General features: G+C 53.3%; 1 protein-coding gene across 1 annotated transcript; it reads right to left on the reverse strand.

The window, feature by feature from the left end:
* Positions 1-566: 566 nt before the first annotated feature.
* On the reverse strand, positions 567-17,263 carry HTR6 (5-hydroxytryptamine receptor 6). The gene is made up of 3 exons (XM_004024803.5): positions 15,322-17,263; positions 3,038-3,196; positions 567-2,846 (listed from the first exon to the last, which is right to left on the reverse strand). The coding sequence occupies exons 1-3, from the start codon at positions 16,033-16,035 to the stop codon at positions 2,397-2,399; spliced, it is 1,323 nt and encodes a 440-aa protein (XP_004024852.3). The 5' UTR covers positions 16,036-17,263; the 3' UTR covers positions 567-2,396.
* Between the last annotated feature and the right edge of the window lie 4,728 nt (positions 17,264-21,991).

The following is a 21,991-nucleotide window of genomic DNA, read 5'->3' on the forward strand; positions in this document are numbered from 1 at the left end:
TAATCTCAGCACTTTGGGAGGCCAAAGTGGGAGGACTGCTTGAGGCCAGGAGTTGGAGATCAGCCTGGGCAACATAGCAAGACCCAGTCTTGACAAAAAATTAAAATAAAAAAATTAGCCACTGCCAACTACTCAGGAGGCTGAGGCAGGAGGATTACCTGAGCCCAGGAGCTCGAGGCTGCAGTGAGCTATGATTGTGCCACAGCACTCCAGCCTGGGTGACAGTGTGAGACTCTGACTCTTTTTTTTTTTTTTTTTTTTTTGAGACGGAGTCTTGTCTTGTCACCAGGCTAGAGTGCAATGGCATGATCTCAGCTCACTGCAACCTCCACCTGCCAGGTTCAAGAGATTCTCCTGCCTCAGCCTCCTGAGTAGCTGGGATTAAGGCACCTGCCACCACGCCTAGCTAATTTTTTGTAATTTTTAGTAGAGATGGGGTTTCACCATATTGGCCATACTGGTCTCCAACTCCTGACCTCAGATGATCCACCCGCCTCAGCCTTCCAAAGTGCTGGGATTACAGGCATGAGCCACCATGCCCAGCCAACTCCAACTCTTAAAACACAAAATTTAAAAACAAGTATTTATGCAACTCTTGTTGCTTTTAAACTAAGCTGCTCATGTCATACATGGGAAATGGAGGCTCTGAAAGGGGAAAGGATTTTTCTGGGGTCCCAGATTGAAGGGGCAGAATCTGGACCAGAACCCAGGACACCTACACCCAGGCCTCCCCATGACACCAGCTGCTTCTCAAGCCCCGAGTGGCCCCTCAGTTGAATCCAGTCCACACCACAGCCACTGCCTTCAGCTAGAGTTTATTGAGAGTCCCCTTGGGCAGGCCTGGGGGATAGGGGAAGCCCCGCAAGCACCATGGCCCCTCAGAGGCCAGCGGCTGGGGCCAGAGTTGTGTCTCATCAGCACCAAGGAGAGGGCCAGGCCAGGCATGGAGGACCCCCTGGGAGTTTGTGTTGATGGAACTTGGGGGAGGCAGGGCTGAAAAGGGACCTATGGCAGGTAAACTGGCGACCAAGAGTTCCCCAACCCCCTGCCCCCAGAAACCAAGGCCCCTGTGCCAGAGTCCACCTGCCTGCCTCATGGGCCCCACCCCACACCAGGAACAGCTCTTCGACTCTGCTCTGCTGACCCAAGTAGCTACCATTCCCATTTCTCTCACTGACCCCAGGGAAGGCCAGAGGCAGGTGGGCAAGGGGCTGGGTTTATCCCCATCAGTTGTTCCCTTCTAGGTCCAAGGACCCCCCAGGATTGAGGAAAACCAGTCCTGAGGCTGAAAAAAGAAACTGCCACCTGCCCCTTTTGCCCCCAGGAGAGGCAATGCAGCAGCTTGGGAGCTGGGAGGGTCCCTGAGAGATGGGGTCCCCACCCAGGAGCCAGAACAGGGAGTTGGGGAACCAGAGTCAGGCTTTGGGAGGCTATGCCAGGGCTGAAGAGGGGGAGGCAAATGGAAAGAGAACAACGGGAGCAAAGAGCCCTTCCTGACACACAGCCAGAGAGGCCAGGGGGCTGGATAGCCGGGGTCGTAACAACAGAACGTACCAATTAACTGACCATGTACTGGGTGCTGGGCACACATTGTCTTAATTCTCAAGACAACCTGCAAGATAGGCATCATTTCTCTACCTTACACATGGGATAACCGAGGCTCAGAGAGGTTAAGTAACTCGTGTCAAGCCCCAGAGCTCATAGGTGGTAGAGCAGAGGCCCACATACATGCCTGCCTGCCTCTCAGGTGCAGCTGCTGCCACATATATACCAGGGAGGGGAGACTGGCAGGTCCAAAAACCCTCCAGCAAATCATTCTGAGGGTTAAAGATGATCTAAGGCAGCACATCTCAAACTGTAATGGGCACGTGATTCACCTGGGATCTTGGTAACATGCAGTTCTGATTCAGCAGGTCTGGGCAGGGGCAGAGATGTGCATTTTTCACAAACTCCCAAAGGTGATGGCAATGCCAATTGTCCATGGACTACACTGTGAGTAGCAAGGGGTTCAGCCCAGCATTAATCCACGCCTGCAGGTGGGGGCATTCCCTCCCGTCCAGCCTGACAGAATGGGCAAAGGTCATAATTGTTTTCATCCTAACCTGAACCAAGAGGTCCTTCTCCCCAACATCCAGAGTCCTCCAGCCCATCCTCTGCACACACAAGTTACACTCAACAGTGGAGCATCCTTCAGAAAACGATATCTGAGTCAGCTATGATCCCTGCAGGTAAGGGGCCTGGAGATGGCAGCAGGGGTCAGCTCTGCGCACCCCTCTGGAGCTCAGAGGGCTTCTAGGAGACCTGCAGCCTCCTGGTCTTAGCCAAGAGCTGGCCCAAGGACTCAGGGTCTGGGTTCTGCTCAATCCAGCTCCCCATTGGCCAGCCCCAAGCCCGGGTCAGTTCGTGGGGATGCCAAGTGGATGCGGCCGCAGCTTGGGCTCCACGGGGTCGATGTTGAAGAAATTGACGGCGGCAGCGGCCCTGGTGGGCAGCGGGGGGTCCCGGGTGGCCTCGCCAGGAAGCAGCAGCTGGGCCGTGAGCTGCAGGCCTGAGGAGCCGCCTGAGCCTGCGTCTGAGTCCGAGTCTGAATCCGGCGGCAGGGGCAGCGGCAACACCTGCTGTAGGCTAAGGCCGGGCCGGGGGCCGCTGTGAGAGGTGCGCAGTGATGGCGAGGCCAGGCTGGCCTGGCGCTCCCGGGGACAGTGTGGACATGGCAGGAACCTGCCCAGCGCCCGCTTGAAGTCCCGCATGAAGAGTGGGTAGATGATGGGGTTCATGGTGCTGTTACAGTAACCCAGCCATGTGAGGACATCGAAGAGGCCTGGGGAGATGCAGTCGCACACGGCCTGGGGGGAGGGGATGCATCATGCCTGGTCCCAGGGCAGGGACCCAGGCCACCCTTCCCAGCATGGATGGAGCAGACACACACACACGCACCACGAGAGGCAGCCTGCCCTCCCCTGTCCCCATGCCTGGGCTGGGATCCAGGGCCTCTCCTGCAAGGGCCGGACTCACCTGCCCCCTGCCGTGGCATTACCTGGACTATGTTGGCCACAAAGAAGGGCAACCAGGTCACAAAGAACATGCCCAGCAGGATGCCCAGCGTCAGGCTGGCCTTCAGGGCCTTCCTGCTGTGCTTCGTGGCTAGACGCCTGCTGTCAGCAGACTCCACCCCTGGGCGTGGGGTCCTGGGCACCTGCGGAAAGGAAGGCCACATGAGTCTGTTGAGAAAGGGCCCCCGTCTGACCCTGATCCTAGCCACAGACTGAGCTTCAATCCTAATTCTAGACTGAGCCCTAGTGCCAGGATTAAACTGGGCCCTGTTCCTTGACTGAGTCCCAACTAGAGTCCTAGACTGAGCCCTGACCCTGACTTCAGGCCAAGCCCTGACATCAGCAATAAACCAAGCCCTGACCTTGGCCCCCCACTGAACCCTGACACCTACCATAAAGCCCTACATAACCAAGTTCTCAAACCAAGCCTCAACCGTGGACCTAGACTGAGCTCTGATCCTGGTCCCACACTGAGCCCTCACCCTGACCCAGAATTTCATAAGGAGCTCTAGGAAGTGCAGTGAGACAGAGCAATACCTGAAACACAAATCAGATGGTTCAGAACAACCATCCCTGCAAAGACAATACGTGACACAGGCCAACACACACATTACAATGAGCCCAGCACCTTCCAAAGCCTTTAGCGCTACAGAAATCAATTGCAATTGACTGGGCACGGTGGCTCACGCCTGTAATCCCAGCACTTTGGGAGGCCGAGGCAGGCAGATCACTTGAGGTCAGGAGTTTGAGACCAGCCTGGCCAACAGGGTGAAACCTTGCCTCTACTAAAAATACAAAAATTAGCCAGGCGTGGTGGCAGGCACCTGTAATCTCCAGCTACTCAGGAGACTGAGGCAGGAGAATTGCTTGAACCCAGGAGGTGGAGGTTGCAGTGAGCCAAGCTCACATCACTGCACTCCAAGCCTGGGTGACACAGCGAGACTCTGTCACACACACACAGACACACACAAAATCAATTGCAATTGAACAGTACTTGAAAAAGAGGACCTGTTACTGTCCAGAGCTTGGCAATTGCTTTGTATGTGGATTCTCTTCACATTTGGGAGCAATAGTCTTGCCTGGGCAATTACTCTTGAGCCCCACAAAATAGAAAGGCTTTTTTGAGAATGTGTGCACAAAGCCAATGTTTGCAGCTAAATCTCTTATAGGTTCCTAAGGATGCTGGTGACCTTGGCATTTTATAGCTCAATTATACTGCGAACTGGCAGGCATCTCCATTCTCAAAAGTGGACAGGAAGAGCAGGAAGGGGTAGGAGGGAGGAGGAGAAAGAAGCTACTTCCCAGCAGCCACTGAAAGGAAGGCATGGGCCCGGGGAGGTTAGAATTTGACTTTGCAAACTGGTCCTCACAGTCCCAAAGGGCTCTCTGAGCTGGATGACTCTTTAGCTCAGCAGTGCTCTTCACTTGTTAAACTCCATGAGCCCTTTGAAAAGCTAATGAAATCTACTCACACACACACACACACACACACACACAAACCTCTCCCCAGAAAATAAAAGGCTTGTAAATTTTTACACACACACACACACAGACAAGAAAACAACGTTTCACACTTCCAGAAGGTTCAGAGATGACCTTGAAGTCTCTAGGTTTCCACCAGAAACCCCTAGGAGTCCGTGAAAGCTGGGATGTGAAGCCCTCCTCTAAACCATGTGTTTCTGTAATCAATGTGGATTTTCATATATTAGATTTCCACAAAATTAGGCCCACCTCTATTTACTATTTAATGCCCGTGGGCAGTGGTGTGCACAATTCATCATGAGCTACGCAAAGGGTGTGTTTGCTGTCTGTGAACACATCTGGGCTTTGACAGCCAGGGATTTTCCCGGCACTGGGATTTGTCCAGTTCCTAAATTGCGTGAGAGCCCTGCTTAGTTCTCTAGGCCAGAGGTGGGTTGGATGTGGGGAGATGAGGTCAGAAGGAGGCAGGAGCAGAGCCAGATTCCTAGGCAACCTTCCGCAGATGGAAAGGCGGAGGAGGCAAAGCCAAGATGTGTCAACTCCAGGGAGCACCAAAGCCAACACCCCACCCCACTCTGCTGCGCATGCCCTCTCCTCCAGCCCCTGCTCTTTCTCGGCCTCCAGAGTTGGTGTCTTGTCCATGGTGCTGAAACCCCAACTACACGCGGTCTTTTCATAGAAGCTGGAATTCTAATTCTGAAATGGCAAGGAGGTTGCTGGGGCAGGGAGACGAAGCACATCGTAATCCCCACCCCTCAACGTGTTTCTTCACATGAAATCTGGTTGTACAAATATCAAGGTTATACAAATTCACAACAGAGGCCTTGGTTTCTCCCTTCTGTCTTGGTGAGACAGCGTTGTACAGAGGCAAAAGCCGGGCTTTTAAGACAGGTGATCTGGCTTCAAATCATGCCTCTACCACTTACTCGCTCTGTGATCTTGAGAGAGCCTCTGTTTCCACATCTGCAAAATGGGAGAAATGATACTCAGCGTACGGCGTCGCTGTGAAGCTGTGGATAATAAATGCATGCAAAGTGTCTGACGTTGAGTAGGTGCTAAATACCTGGTAGCCATGTTGCTGTTTCAGTGATATGTGTTCTGAGGTTGGGGTGATTTTGAGCACTGTTGGGGAGCCTGTCCTTCTGCCAGCAGCTCTGGCCTCCCCAAAGCAGCACAGACACCAAGACAAATGCTCTGAGTCACCACGCTGCGGCTCAGATGCTATGACTAGAGGATGCTCTCCTCCGACTCCACCCCATCATACACAAGTCTGCTCCAAAGTCATTCCAAGTTAGCAAGGGAGTAAAAGAGGGTTTTACTCTCCTCTCTCCTCTTCTAGTTTTCTCTCCTCCAGAGCGGACTCTATATGGCTTTTGTGACCACACCATGGTCAGCCTGGAGGAAGAGGCTCCTGCTTCCCCAAAAGAATCTCCTAAGACCTGCCACACCTTCAAATTGCTGCCATCAATGGGAATAGACGGCATGGAGAGGGATGAGACACTGTCTCATCCAGGCATCACTCTGACCCTTAGTGACCTGAGGAGGGCAGGGGACAGGAGGTAGCCCTGATCTTATCAGAGCTCTAGGGCATGGGGGAAACTGAGGCACTAGGGGGAATATCTCAGGTCAATCATTGGGGGAAGGAGCTCCAGAGAATGGGGTGAAGATGAACTGAGATTCCCTTTCTAGTCTCCCTGGGAACAACTCCAGGTTTTTCTTTCTCCTCTGCTTTCCAGAGAGTTGACTCAAGAGCACAGGCAAGAGGAAAGAGAGAAGGAAACTGAGGCTCAGAAAGGGTAGAGGACACTCTACCCTTCCCAAGGTCACACTGTTCCAGTACAAGGCCTCCAACCAAAACCTGAGTGGCCCTGAACAAATCAGCATTATCATCCCCATTTCTTGAGCACTTACTACACATCAGTATTTGATAGTCATTAGGTCATTCAGTCTTTATGAGAGGTAGGCATTGTCATCCCCATTTTGCAGATGAGACAACTGAGGCTCGGAGAGGCAAAATGACTTGCCAGAAGTCACACAGCAGTTAAGAGTTGAGTTAGGGATTCCATCATTTCTGGCCTCAGGAACACCACTCTGCCCACTTCACCAAGATGCTTCCACCTTTGGAGATGGCATCCAGGGGCCCAGTCAGGTGGGGTTACAGAAACCCCACCACTGTCAGCAAGAGGCCCTCATGGAGCAGAAGCCAATGGCTGTCACTAGTCCACACCCCGGCATCTGGCTGATGCTGGCATCACCCTTCTGGATTCTCTCTCCCCCGTAAGCACCTCGCAGCCCCTCGGGGCCATGTCCTGTCATTTGCATCTCCCTTCTGTATCAGTGTCAGAGGGCAGCTTCCTGAGGGACAATCCAGGGCCCTTCCAGCCAACAATCGCACGTACAGCTTCCAGCCAACACCTACATTCATGTCTGCACGCTTGATATATCCAAGAATGTGTCCCACAGCACTACTTGTGACAGGAAAAAATTGGAAACAGCCTTAATGTCCATCAAAAGAAGAGTGGTTTAGGCTGGGCACAGTGGCTCACGCCTATAATCTCAGTCCTTTGGGAGGCCAAGGTGGGCAGATCACTTGAGGTCAGTAGTTCGAGACCAGCCTGGCCAACATGGCAAAACCCTGTATCTACTAAAATTACAAAAATTAGCCAGGTGTGGTGGTGCATGCCTGTAGTCCCACTACTCAGGAGGCTGAGGCAGGAGAATCACTTGAACCCAGGAGGTGGAGGCTGCAGTGAGCCGAGATCACACCACCACACTCCAGCCTGGGTGACAGAGTGAGAGTTTGTCTCAAAAAAAAAAAAAGAGCAGAGTGGCTTACATAAACCACGGTGAATTCCCACTACAGAATACTACACAGATGTTTTAAAAGAATGAATCAATCAAATGAAAAGATCTCCATGATTATTAAATTATAATAGCAGGTTGCAAAGTAATAGATACAGCATGATCCTATTTGTCTAAAAAACAATATCCAACACAAAGCACCAAGTTTCTTTAAGTACCTGTATAAATACATAAGCACATAGAAAATGACCCGGAAGGGCCAGGTGCAGTGGCTCACACCTGTAATCCCAGCACTTTGGGAGGCCGAGGCAGGTGGATTGCTTGAGTCCAGGAGTTCAAGACCAGCCTGGGCAACATGGTGAAACCCCATCTCTACAAAAAATACAAAAATTAGCCAGGCATGGTGATGTGCATCTGTAGCTCCAGCTACTCCGGAGGTTGAGGTGGGAGGATCACCTGAGTCAGAAGAGGTCAAGGCTGCAGTGAGCCGTGGTTGTACCACTGCACTCCAGCCTGGGTGACAGAGTGACACCCTGTCCTAACAGGAAAAAAAAAAAAAAAAAAGACCTAGAAGGACATATCCTAAATTGATGCATGTCCCTGGGAGTGAAAGGTGATTAGCTGGAATTTGGAGGTCTTTTCCTTCATCCCTATTGTTGAATTTTTAAAGTGTATTTATGTATTCCTTTATGCAATTAATTTTATTTATTTATTTATTTATTTTTTGAGACGAAGTCTCGCTCTTGTTGCCCAGGCTGGAGTGCAATGGCGCGATCTCGGCTCACCACAACCTCTGCCTCCCAGGTTCAAGCGATTCTCCTGCCTCAGCCTCCCAAGTAGCTGGGACTACAGGTGTGCACCACCATGCCCATCTAATTTTGTACCTTAGTAGAGATGGGGTTTCTCCATGTTAGTCTCAAACTCCCGATCTCAGGTGATCCGCCCACCTCGGCCTCCCAAAGTGCTGGGATTACAGGCGTGAGCCACCATGCCCAGCCCACAATTAAATTTTTTCACCATCATCTGATCATAGTGTGAGAGTTACAAGACAGACTCTGGAGCCAGACTGCCTGGTTTCAAATCCTGGCTCTGTTACAAACTAGTGGAGTGACCTTAAACAAGTTACTTCATCTATGCTTCCACTTTCTGTTCTGTAAAATGGCATTAAAACAGCATCTACCTCATAGGATTATAATAAGGATAAAATAAAATAATACACTGAAAGTTAGAACAGTGCCAGCACGTAGGAAGTCCCATAGAAGTGTTAGCTATGGTTGTCGTTATTAGTCTCTGGCCCAGCTGTTTGATAATGATGGTGATGGTGCTGGCGACAGCAGTGATGTTTTTCCTTAGAAAGCGTCAAGGTGGTGAGCTCCCCAGAAACATATATTTTACCAACAACAGGAAAAGAGAGGCACGAACAACTATTGTTGTTGTTTTTAAAGATGGGGTCTTGCTCTGTTGCCTGGGCTGGAATGCAATGGCACGACCATACCTCACTGCAGCCTCAAACTCCTGGGCTCAAGCAATCCTCTCACCTCAGCCTCTTCGAATAGCTGTAACTAAAGGTATGTGCCACCAGGCCTGGCTAATTTTTTATATATATTTTTAGAGACAGGAGCTCGCTAGTTGCCCGGGCTGGTCTCGAACTCCTAGCTTCAAAGGATCCTCCTGCCTTGGCCTCCCAAAATGTTAGGATTACAGTTGTGAGTCACTGCCTAGCTGAAATTTGTTGAGCACTTACTATGTGCCTGGTATTTTATGTATATTATCTAATTGACTCTTCAAACAGACTTGTGTGATAGATGTCATGACCCCTGGGGCATAAGGAGGTAAAATGCCTTGCCCAAGGTCGTCCAGCTATGAGGCAAAAGAGGCAGGGCTTGAACCCTGACCAGCCAGACCCCCAAGCTCCTGCTCCAGCCCTGGCTGCACCAGGCTGCCTGGCTCTGAGCAGCAGCCAAGCCTGCCATGCTCGGCAGTGTCACTCTGCCAGCCTCTCCCTGGCTCAGCCCCCTCCTCCCCCTCACAGATATTTCTGTGATCACAGCCTCCTCCTCTGAGGAGGAGGAAAGACAGAGATGGAAGGGAAGATGGATCACTAAGACAGAATGACGCTTAGTTGGGTGAGAGAGGGCGAAAAAAGGAGGGGGAGGAGGAAAAGCGGGAGAAATTGATGGGACAGGAGAAGGGGGAGGGGAAGACGGGGCACACAGAAGGAAGACATGGGAACTGAAGGAGAGAAGGATGGATGGGAGTGGGGAGGAAGGTGAGGTGTAGAGATGGGATGAGGTTATGGGCCACAGAGACCCAGAAATCCTGCCAGGAAGAGGAGGAGGCTGGGCCTCTCCTGCTGGGCTCTCCCTCAAGCCAATGGCCCATGCTGCATCTCTGAAACTGCCCCTAACACTCTGGACCCTCCACAATCTCCCAAGGATGGCTCAGTGCCACCCATATCCAGGCCCCCACCTTCCACCCTGCTCCCAACACACACACTCCCCTGCCCTGGTAGCTCCTCACTCTGCCCCACGGCTCTTCCTCCATCCCCAGCCCACACTCCCCGCCACAGTGCTAAGCAGGACCCCTTCCTCCCAGCCCTGAGGTGGTGGGAAGACCTAGTGGAAATCACTAAGCCAACCAGTGGCCTTTTAAAAGCCCGTTTCCATAAATAGACATATGGAGAGGGGATGAAATGCTCAAGGCTGACCAGCTCCCTTGTTCTGACCCCAGAAGAACTGGGGCCTCGAGACCTATGCCCAGCTCCTTTCCCTCTGCAGGGAAGCTAGAGACTGGAATGGGGCAGGAAGCCAAGGCTAAGTGGGGCTGGGCACAGGAAAAGGGAAGGGGTCCAAGACACCCACATCTGATTCATTCTCATCACTTCCTTTAGGTCCAAACATTGAGGGGGCCTCCACCTCCAGGCCAGCTCTGGTGGGAAGAAAGAGGCGGTGACCCAGGAGGGCCAATGCAATTTCTCAGATGCATTTTCCCAAAGTGCAGGCCGTTCACCAGGCAATCAGGAAAACGGCCTGCAGGAGGCTTGCTTAAGGAGCCGAGTGGATTTGAAAGCAGGAACAGAGGCAGAGTTTGCACACGTCATGTTCAAACCAAGAGAATGGGCTTTCCAGAAAGCGGGGGGATTAGAACAGACACATTTCTGGCTTGAGAGGCCCCTGAGTCACTCTGCCTTAGAAGTAAGGCGCTGGCCTAACCAACCCATGAAGACCCCTCCAGCCTTTCACTTCAGGGCTTGGTGTGAGTGCTTTGCTTTCATCTTCAAACATACACAGTGAATAATAGATTTTGAATGTTTGCTGGGTGAAGCATCGCTCCTATAAGCTCCATAATCCTCATCGTGGTACAGTTTGATGATTAATGTCTGTACTCCTAACTAGAACAGATTTCAAGAGGGCAGGCACTGTTGGTCTCGTTCACCACTACATACACAGCCTAGAACAGCTGCTGTGCAAAGCAGGTGAAGCACAAGCAAATGAATTCACACGATAAAAAGTTCAGGATCATGACACTCAAGAAGTGACTCTGAAAGGCATGAGAAAACAGGCAACCGCACAAACAGGGCTGGAATACCAGGCTCCCTGAAGCACTGTGTACACTGCATTCCTTCCATCAATACATACTGAGCACCCATGATGTGCCAGGTGCCCCTAATTCCTGGGACCATGGGGGAAAACAGAAAGACAGGCCAGGCATGGTAGCTCACGCCTGTAATCCTAGCACTTTGGAAAGCCAAGGCAGGTGGATTGCCTGAGCTCAGGGGTTCAAGACCAGCCTGGGCAACACAGTGAAACCCCATCTCTACTAAAATACAAAAAATTAGCCCGGTGTGGCGATGTGCACCTATAGCCCAGCTACTCGGGAGGCTGAGGCAGGAGAATTGCTTGAACCTGGGAAGCGGAGGTTGCAGTGGGCCAAGATCACACCACTGCACTCCAGCCTGGGCGAGAGAGTGAGATTCTGTCTCAAAAGAAAAAAAAAAAAAAAGGCAGAAAAACAAGTTCCCCACCCTCATAGGCCTAAATTCTAGAAGAAGGAAATAAACAGTAAATAAATAAAAATGGGTAGGTATAGAACACGTCAGGGGGTAGGAGGTGCTGCTGAGAGAAATAACTTAGGAAATGAGGACTGGAGAGGACCTGGGGAGGGTGAGAGGTGCTACTCTTGAGAGAGGGATTAGGGGAGGCAATTCAACAGAGGCTGGAAGGAAATGATGGAAATTAGTGGGAGAACAGGGTGGAGACCTGAAGAAAGGGCACTCCAAGCAGAAGCAACCGCAAGTGAGGCAGAACAGGCTTGGTGTGTTCAAGGAACAGCAAGGAGGCCAGTATGGCTGAAAGAGAAGAAACAAGCAGGATTACAGAAGGAGAGGAGGCCAGATAGGGTCAGAGGGCCAGGTGACGTGAGACACAAGGCTGCCAGAGCAGAGGAATGATGCGGCAGGAACTGCATCGTAAAGGGGATCATTGGGGCCACTGCGGAAGGTTGAAAGGGAGCAAGAACGGAATCAGGAAGTCAGGGCCAGGCGCAGTGGCTCACGCCTGTAATCCCAGCACTTTGGGAGGCCGAGGCTAGCAGATCACGTAAGGTCAGGAGTTCGAGACCAGCCTGGCCAACATGGTGAAACCCTGTCTCTACTAAAAATACAAAAATTAGCTGGGCGTGGCAGCACGTGCCTGTAAGCAGCCCAGGTAGGAAGTCATCAGCGTGTGGGTGGTATTTTCAGTTACGAGACAAGATGAGGTCACTAACGGAGCACATGTGGAAAAAGGACGAGATGCTCCGAGGACTGAGGACTAGGGATGCCATGGCTCAGGCGGATCAGGAGGACCCAACAGAGAAGACCAGAAGGCACAGAGAAGAAAAGGGGCAAGGTGTGGGGTCCCTGAGCAAAGCATTTCAAGAGCATCACTGCCCACAGGCAGCACACCAGCACAGGGCGATGGCACCAGCCAGATCCAAGCTTAAACCTCACTTACCAACTGTGCAATCTTGGGCAAGTCACCTCTCGCTCTGAGCCTCAGTTTCCCCACCTGTCTAACAGGGGTGCTGGTAGTACTTGACTCATTGGGTGTTTGGGGGATTAATAACTTTAGCTCAGTGCCTGGTACAGAGTGAGTGCTCACAGATTGTGGGGCTGCAGCTGTTAGCACCTGGGAGACCCCTGCCCAGGTTCCAAGACCACAGACTCAGGTTCAATCCTAGTGCCAGCCAGCGAGATTCATGGAAAGAAAATCTGTGTGGTACTGGAACCACTGCAACTAGGAATCCTGATCTCTCCCGCCCCAACCTCACCCAGACCAGCCAACTTCTCACATCCTTAGTCACGAGAGCAGAGCTTCCTGAACTGTGGGAATGGAGATGATTTTAGATGGTAAAGGGACACCCCATAAAATGAGTGAATCACAGAGTGAGCACGTCAGCCCATTACAGCTGTCTTCCAGCTCTTCTAGGTGCGTCAAGAGAAAGTCCCACGTTGATGCTACCATGTTTGTAATACCTTCTAGCACGCTACAAAGAGAAAGCAGGCCCTAGGCTCATCACCTCAACCACACCAAGCTGCATTTCAGTGATAGGGCTGGAGCTTCTTCAGTTTCACTGAAGTGGTGTTTGTGATCACCTTCTATTTATGGCAAGGGATACAGATTTTCCATTTCTAGAGGAGATACGAAGTTTTCTTTCTACACAAATTCATGGAAGTAAAAAGATAAAAGAGATGATTTAAAGAAAATGATAAGAATGCCAGGCACGGGGGCATGCACCTGCAATTCCAGCTACTCGGGATGCTGAAGTGGGAGCTCGAGGCCAGCCTGGGCAATATAGGGAGACCCTGTGTCTAATAAATAAATAAATAAAATGCCAAGTGCATGTGAATTAAGTGGCTTAAGGTGTGGAGGTGGTGGTGGAAGAGGCATTAAGGAAGATATCCGCAGGCAGTTCTTGAATGCCTGAAGCTTGTGAAACACTCCTTTGCAAGAACCCAGGGACGCCTGTAACCCTAGCACTTTGGGAGGCCAAGACAGGAGGATCGCTTGAGCCCAAGAGTTCAGTGAGTTATGATCGGGCCAGTGCATTCCAGCTCTTCAGGCTGGAATGAGCTATGATCAATTCTAAGCTGCAGTGAGCTATAATCACGCCACTACATTCCAGCCCTCCAGCCTGGGTGACAGAGCAAGACCCTGTCTCTTAAAAAACAACAATAACAACAACAAAAAGCAAGAACCCAGGGTATATGAGCTAAGGCAGCCATCCCACCCCTGAAGAAGCAAGTCAGAGTCCCAGCCACCTGCCAAGACTCAAGAATATTCTACAGGGAGCATGGATAGGGAGAAGGAGCAGGGCGGCAGCCAGGACTCCGAGTCCATGTGGGACCCTGCCCCCACCCCAGGTGATAGGCAGGGGCAACTTTGGGCCTCACCCACCTGGGTGGGACAGGCAAGCTTGTCTGGGGGACTGCCAAGGAGGGTGTTAGCCTTTCACCCCTCTGCCAAGTCCCCATGTGCCCAGTGACCTCCAATGCAACCCCCACCCTCCTAGAGCTTTCACCACTCAGGGCTACACCAAAAGAGCCCAGCTGGGACTTTCCTCAAGACCTGCGACCTAAGTCACTGGGTCTCAGGCCCGGTCGGTCTACACACCCACCCCTCCAGGGGGGACAACAGGAGTCAGGTGCACTGTGGCCTGGATGGCAAGAGCAGGCACTCACTTATAGACAATGCAAGGCCTTGAGCTAAGAGCACCTACCCCATTCCCAGGCACTGAAACAAGATGAGACCTACTATGCACAGTGGGGATCAAAACTGACCTTGATCAGGAGTTCAAGACCAGCCTGGCCAATATGGTGAAACTCCGTCTCTACCAAAAATACAAAAGTTAGCCTGGTATAGTGGTGGGTGCCTGTAATCCCAGCTACTCAGGAGGCTGAGGCAGAAGAATAGCTTAAACCCATGAGGCGGAGGTTGCAGTGAGCCAAGATCGTGCCACTGCCCTCCAGCCTGGGCAACAGAGTGAGACTCCGTCTCAAAAAAAAAAAAACAAAAAAACTGATCTCAATATGTGTGACCCTCCTGGAGCTTATATTCAAGTCAGGGAGGCAGAATGAACAAGTCACTTTTATGACTTGTTCTTATGGAGAATAACAGGGATGGAGAGTGCAGATGGGCCTGCAGACAGGGTGGTCAAAGATGGCCCCTGGGAAGAAGGCAGCCGGGGGAAGAACATTCCAGGCACAGGGAACAGCAAGTGCAAAGACCTGGGCACAGAAGTAAGCCCAGTGCCTTCTAGAACCGTGAGAAAGGCCACAAGGCTGTTGCAGAGTAAGAGAGAGGGAGAGGGGAGGTGACACTGGAGAGGATGGCAGTGTGAGATCCTGAGGCCAGATCCTGAGACAGGTTTTCTTTATCTGGAACACAGTGGGAAGCCTGAAGAGTCTGAAGCAGGGGAGCGACATGATCACTTCTTTTTTAAGTGCTCCAGCTTCTAAGCAGAAGATGGAGAGTACTGGGTCTGCGGCAGAAGCAGGGGAGCCAGGAGAAGTCTACACAGCCTGCCTGGTAGGAAGTGGCAGGGGAGATGGCACCTGTTTAGAGCAGCGCCAACAGGTCTCGCTAATGAATGGCATGAGGGTGAGGGAGAAAAGTATTCCTAAGTTCCTGGCATGTGATGCCGCAATGGTGCCATTTGCCATGATGGGGAAGACCAGGGAGGCAAAGATGGGGAGAGTTGGGGCACCATAAATTCCCTGTTGTACATGGTACCTGGGAGAAGCCTGCCCCCAAATCCTGACGGAGCTATCCTGTGGTGGGTGGGTCAGGCGTTGGCTCTGGAGTTCAGAAGAAAGGTGGGCGCTCACAACAGCCACGCAGGGCCATGAGCAAATGTGTGCTGAGTGGGGATGCCCAGGGGGTCCCCAGGGGCTGCTCATTCCTCTCTATCCCACAGCCCGGGTCTCCCTGCGCACCCCAGGTACCTGCAGCGTCTCCGAGGCCTGACTGGCCATGCCGGTGGTGAGGGACGCCACCTGCACGGCCTGCTTGCGGGCAGCCAGCAGGATCCTGCAGTAGGTGAAGCATATGGCACCCGAGGGCAGGAAGAAGGTGAGGCCCGACGCCACGAGGACAAAAGGCAGGCTGGCCAGCAGGCGGCACTGGCCAGGGACGGGTGGCCGTGCGTGGCCCAGCTCGTGCCAGCCCAGCAGCAGGGGCAGGAAGGAGGCGAGAGCGGCGAGGCTCCAGGCGCCCAGGACTAGCGCCAGGGCACGCGGGGGCGTCATGCGCAGCTTGTAGCGCAGCGGCGAGAGGATGAGCAGGTAGCGGTCCAGGCTGATGAGGCAGAGGTTGAGGATGGAGGCGCTGCAGCACATCACGTCGAAGGCGGTCCAGAGCAGGCAGAGGCCGCGCGCCAGCACCCAGCGCCCGTACAGCGCGTTCAGCATGGCCGGCGGCATCACCACCAGCCCCACCATCAGGTCAGATGTGAAGAGCGACACCAGGAAGAAGTTGGACGTGTTGCGCAGCGCGGGCTGAGTGCAGATGAGCGCGATCAGCAGCGAGTTGGCCGCCGCCGTCAGCGCGATGACCACGCACAGCGCGGCCGCCACCCAGCCGCTGCCCCCCGGGGCCGACGGCGGCCCTGTCCCCCAGGCCGGGGTGCTATTGGCGGTGGGGCCCGGCTCTGGGACCATGAGGACCGAGGGTGGAGGGCAAGGGAGTGATAGGGTGGCGGGAAAGCAGATGAGGGCCCCGGCGAAGCGCAGGCTGGACGGGGACCGTCGGTGAGAACAGACCGCGACTCACCACGCCCCCCCGGGGAGGTGAGTGGGGGGACATGGGCGGGGGCGCTGGGTCGCGCTAGGTCAGGGGGCAGCGACTACAGGAGGACGCTGTGTGGCTATTTGGGCGCCCTCGGGGATGGGGCAGGAACTCCTGGAGCAAACCGGTTGGAAGTTTGGGGAGGGGGACCCGATGAGCCGAGGCCCCTGAAGGAAGCGGTGGGAAGTCAAGCAGAGGTCGGATGGGCTCCCTGAGGTGAGAGCAGAGCCCCCTGGAGGGGGCGGGCGGCAAGATAGGGGAGGGGCGTCCGGCCGGGTCAGAGTGCGGGGAAGTGGGAACGCGGGGAGGTGGGTGAGGGGGGTGAATGGAGGCTCTCGGGCCGGAGCAGGCTCCCCGCGGCCGGTGGGTGTGTGTGGTGCCAGGGCGGGGTCCGCAGGGCGGGGGCCTAGGGGCCGGAGCAAAGCCCCCCCTGGGAAAGGCAGGTCTCAGCTGGCGCCGGCGCGGAGGCACCGGGATCCGGCGCGGAGGCACCGGGATCCGGCGCACACGGCCTGTGCGGCGCGGGGGTTCGGCGGGGCCGCCAGGCCCGGCGGGAAGAGGAGGGCAGCGGCCGCGCGGCGCCCCCTCCCCACCCGGCCGCAGGGTCGCCTCCGTCTCCCGCCCGCACTGGTACCTGGGGCGCTCTGGCTGCTCCGCCGCCTGCGACTGCGGCAAGCGCCGCCGGGCTGCGAGAGAAAGAGGCGGCCGCGGGCCGGGCGGGCGGCGGGCCCGGGTCTCCCGAGCCCGGGAGGCGCCGCGAGGGGCCCGCACGCGCGGAGGAGAGGCCGGGTGCAGCCTGGAGCGCGCGGTCCCCGCGCCGCGGAGCGTGCGCCCCGCCTCGCGGTGGGCGGGGAGAGCCGAGCCCTGGCCCTGCAGGCGGGCGGGGTCCCGGCACCCTGGGCCTGTGGGCCGAAGATCAGAGCGCCCCAGCTGCGCGGGGTCACCTCCCGGGCTGTGGCAGTCCCCACACCCTCAGATGCCCCTCCCAACCCGCACGTGGCGGCGGCGCAGGCGGAACTCGGAGCAGGGGGCTGTGACCTGCCCTTATCCAGGGGCTGCTCCCTAATGGATGCCTGCCCACTCACAACGGGGTCACCGGGCTTTCAGGGGAGCCAGGAGTTGGGAAATATTGGACAAATCGCCTGACACCCCTCTGGGCCTCAGTTGCCATATCTGTAAAATGGGTTAGTAATTCTGGGCATTCTTCACCGTTAGTTTGAGCAAGAAGCTAACCTTCCTCAGGGTCTTTCCCGCAGAAACCATCCCGATCCCCAAAGGGGCCAGGTACTAAGGATGAAGTCCCTGAGCTGTTGGCGCTCCTAGTCTAACAGAGTGTGAACAGATTTGAGAATCCCCAGGCCAGGTGTGTTAGAGTCGCTGCAGGCAGAGGCGTGGGGTGTGGTTTCCCCTGGGTGTGACCTCCCTCTGTACCTCTCCCCTCTGGCTGAGAAGAGTCTCTGCCTAACACTGCTGTGCAGGTTAATACTGTTATTCATTCATTCATTGAACAGATATTTCAATGCATCTTTTAAGGCGCATCCACTAGATGTCAGGCACTGTTCTGACCCATCAGGACACTACAGTGGCCAAAACAAAGATCCGCACCTCCATGGAGCTTACATTCTAGTGGAAGAAACAGACAATAAACAATAAGCATAATCAACAGAGAAAGTGGGCCCGGCGCGGTGGCTCACGCCTGTAATCCCAGCACTTTGGGAGGCGGAGGCGGGCAGATCACCTGAGGTCAGGAGTTCGAGACCAGCCTGACCAACATGGTAAAACCCCGTCTCTATCAAAAATACAAAAATTAGCTGGGCGTGGTGGCGGGCGCCTGTAATCCCAGCTATTCGGGAGGCTGAGGCAGGAGAATCGCTTGAACCTGGGAGGCAGAGGTTCCAGTGAGCCAAGATTGTGCCACTGCACACTCCAGCCTGGGTGACAGAGCAAGACTCTGTCAAAAAAAAAAAAAAAAAAAGGAAAGAAAGAAAGAAAGAGAGAGAAAGAAAAGAAAGAGAAAGAAGAGAAAGAGAAAAAGAAAATGTAGTATAAAGAGAACGGGGTGGGATCATTTTTTCTCCACAGAAACAGAAAAATAATACTTTCCAAATCGAAGGCTCCTGCGATGTCCCCAGGGGCTTTGTTGTACGGTTCCTACTCCTCCAGTTATTTATTCCGACCCCTACAATAATGCTGAGAGGTAGACGTTAAACTGGGGTTCAGAGAGGCCAAGGGTCTTGCCCCAGATCACCAGCAGCAAGTGGTGAAGTGGAACTGAAACCCAGATCTGCTCGATGCCCATGGCAAAGAGAGCCCATTACAGATGGTCAAAAACCTCCCCTCAGGCACCTCAGAGCCTGCAGCACCCACCGGCCAACTCTAAGCTGCTATTTGGTGCTCAAAGCCCCAGCCTTGCCCACAGAAGCATCTTTTAAGCAGCTAGAGGAGGCCTGTCCTTCCTCCTTGCCACCACACTGCACCGCTGTGACGATTTCTGCCATGCCCCCAAGGAACAGAACGTAGTACAGCAAGCCTGGGCAGAGAGTCAGAAACACCTGGCTTGGGATCCCCACTCCATCCCAGCTCTGGGATTACAGGGCCAGTGGCTCCATCTCCTTGGGTCACAGCTTTCTCTTCTGTAATAGTTAGCAGAACAATATGGCACCCACCTCACAGAGTAGCTGAGGGGATTAAATGACACTGATGTAATCTGTGTCTTTGATACTATGTTAACACTAGCTGGCCGGGTGCAGTGGCTCACGCCTGTAATCCCAACACTTTGGGAGGCCAAGGCGGGCAGATCACCTGAGGTCAGGAGTTCGAGACCAGCCTGATCAATATGATGAAACCCCGTCTCTACTAAAAATACAAAATTAGCCAGGTGTAGTGATGCACGCCCATAATCCCAGCTACTCAGGAGGCTGAGGCAGGAGAATCACTTGAACCCACGAGGCAGAGGTTGCAGTGAGCTGAGATCACACCACTGCACTCTGGCCTGGGCAAAAACAGCGAAACTCCATCTAAAAAAAAAAAAAAAAAAAAAAAAAAAAGCTAGCTCTTGGCCTTAGTGTTCCCATCAGCACAATCATAATGCATTCAGCTCTGTGCTAACTCCTTGAGCCCAGGGATTTCTGACGTGGACAGCTGCAACCCTGAGAGGTGCTGTGTGGAAGGATTTTGGAGCCCAGCAACCCGGGTTCATCATCCAGAGTCTGCCACTTGCTCTGTGAAGTTGTGCAAAGCCTCTTAAATTCTCTGCTGCTATGAAACCAAGGCAGTGGAGCTGTGAATGAGATGAGTAAAAAATTTTGCCTGATAAATGTTGCTTTGTAAAAATCTGTAGGTAGTGCATAGAATATTAGTCTTTCTGCTTTCACTTTTCCCACAATACTTGATATCTTTTATTTTAAAAAAACACCTAAAGATTAGCCGAGCGTGGTGGTGCATGACTCTAGTTTCAGCTACTTGTGAGACTGAGGTGAGAGGATTGCTTGAGGCCAAGTGTTCAAGGCTGCAGTGAGCTATGATCACACGTGTGAATAGCCACTGAACTTCAGCCTGGGTGACAGTGTCTCAAACAAACAAACAAACAAACTAAAGAAAACCTGGCAATAACTTTAACATTTGTTCATTCTGGGTGATGGATCCACTGATGTTTGTTATAATGCGCTCTGTGCTAAAATTTAAAATTTTATTTTAAGATTGGGCCAGGGTTATGGTGCCACCTTGCGGCCATACTGTTATTATCTTGAACTTGAGACTTTTTTTTCTTTTTTAGAGACAAGAGTCTCCTTCTGTGGCCCAGGCTGGAGGCAGCGATGCTATCATAGCTCAGTGTAACCTTGCACTCCTGTGTTCAAGGTACCTTCCCCCCTCAGCCTCCCAAGTAGGTAGGACTAGAGGTGTGCGCTACCACACCCAGCTAAATTTTTTAAGTTTTTTGTAGAGACAAGGTCTTGCTGTATTGCCCAGGCTGGTCTCAAACTCCTGGCCTCAACTGATCCTCCTGCCTCAGCCTCTCAAAGCACTAGAGTTACAGGCATGAGGCCCGCACCTGGCTGAGACCTTTATAGACGCTTCGTGTGTGCTCTCCTGTAACTGTCATTTGGGCCATGAAATAACGAAGTCCTAGACCTCTTAACATTTCAGGGTTGGCCAGGCGCAGTGGCTCACGCCTGTAATCCCAAGACTTTGGGAGGCTGAGGTGGGCGGATCATGAGGTCAGGAGATCAAGACCATCCTGGCTAACACAGTGAAACCCCATCTCTACTAAAAATACAAAAAAATTAGCCGGGTATGGTGGCGGGCGCCTGTAGTCCCAGCTACTCGGGAGGCTGAGGCAGGAGAATCACTTGAACCCGCAAGGCGGAGGTTGCAGTGATCCGAGATCGCGCCACTGCACTCCAGCCTGGCGACACAGCCAGACTCCGTCTCAAAACAAAAACAAAAACAAAAACTTTTAAGTCCCTCCTCACTAGGGGGAGGATGCAGGATGCAACTCCCTCCATCCCCGGAAGGTGGCACACCAAGAGATGCTTCTCAATTGACGTCTCTCCAGCCAGGCTACTCCCTCTCTGGGATCCCACATCCAATCAGCAGCGCTTCTCACGGCCCTGCCTTTCCAACCCCACGGCCTGACATAACTGGCCCCATCCTCTCCCGCCTGCAGCCTTGCAGTCCCCGCTGATAGCCCCAGCATCTCCCTCCTCCAACCTAGCTTAGTCTCCTGAAACCCAGCTTTGCAGACGCCTCTAGGGCGCCTCAATGCAATGAGAATGAAGTCTGAACTCTGGCTAGCATTCCAGGCTGCGCCAGCCAGGCCAACTCACCTTCTTGCTTTATTGCTTTATTTCCAGCAGACCCTTACAAGCTTCTTTTTTCTTCCTTCCTTTCTCTTCTTCCCCTTCCCCTTCCTTTCCTCCCTTTTTTTTTTTTTTTTTTTTTTGAGACAGGTTCTCACTCTATTGCCCAGGCTGGAGTGTAGTGACACAAACATGACTCAGTGCAGCCTTGACCTCCAGAGATCAAGCAATCCTCCGGCCTCAACCTCCCATGTAGCTGGGAATACAGACGCGTACCACCACACCTGGCTAATTTTTTGATTTTTTATAGAGACAGGGTCTCACTTTTTGTTGCTCAGGCAATCCTCCTGCCTCGGCCTCCCAAAGTGCTAGGATAACAGGCGTGAGCCACTGTGCCCAGCCCTTATTTATCTATGAACATACACCCAGCTTTGTTCCAGACACAGGATGAAGGCAGGTCCTGCCCAAGACTGTGCCGCCATTAAGTGTCCAGGTGTGAGGTCAGGAGTCAAGGGAACTGCGAGTTTATATGAGTCACCTGTGCTTCCAGACCCCCAGTTTCCCACTCCGTAGAACAAAGGTGAAATGTCCTACTATGGACTTGTTCAATGATCAAATGAGTGCTGGCATGCCCAAGCTTGGTGTGGGCCCTGAGCCAATGCCTGGGTTCCAGTCCTGCTGCCATTTCTTCACTGCATAACCCTGGGAAACTTACTAGCACCTGCTCTTCAGATGCCTCATCTACAGATTGAGGACAATATCCGCATCACTGGGAGGTGGTGCGGACTGGGCGAGGACCCCGCACAGGGCCCAGCCTTATATATTAATCTGTAACCAATACTTTTGTCTGTTTCCCCTTCTCCCAGGGGGCCAGGCAGGCCAGGCCCAGGCAAGGGCTGATCCTGGGCCATTGTGTGGGTGAAGAGATGGCATGAGGCAAGCCCAGGAGACCAGGGGCCAAAATCCATGAAGCCCAGTTCTGGAGGCCCACCCAAGGTGTATGCGAGGCCAGAAACTGGCACCCAAGGAA

This window comes from Gorilla gorilla, chromosome 1 (genome assembly GCF_029281585.2).
Source record: "Gorilla gorilla gorilla isolate KB3781 chromosome 1, NHGRI_mGorGor1-v2.1_pri, whole genome shotgun sequence".
In the NCBI taxonomy this organism is placed as follows: domain Eukaryota; kingdom Metazoa; phylum Chordata; class Mammalia; order Primates; family Hominidae; genus Gorilla; species Gorilla gorilla.

Bases quoted from the DNA above. Each gene is read 5' to 3' on its own strand.
- HTR6 (XM_004024803.5), bottom strand. From the start codon at position 16,035: ATGGTCCCAGAGCCGGGCCCCACCGCCAATAGCACCCCGGCCTGGGGG. The intron at 3,197-15,321 runs GTACCTGGGGTG...TCCTTTCCGCAG, and splicing joins AGGCCTCGGAGACGCTGCAG to GTGCCCAGGACCCCACGCCC. The intron at 2,847-3,037 runs GTAATGCCACGG...CCCTCCCCCCAG, and splicing joins TTGTGGCCAACATAGTCCAG to GCCGTGTGCGACTGCATCTC.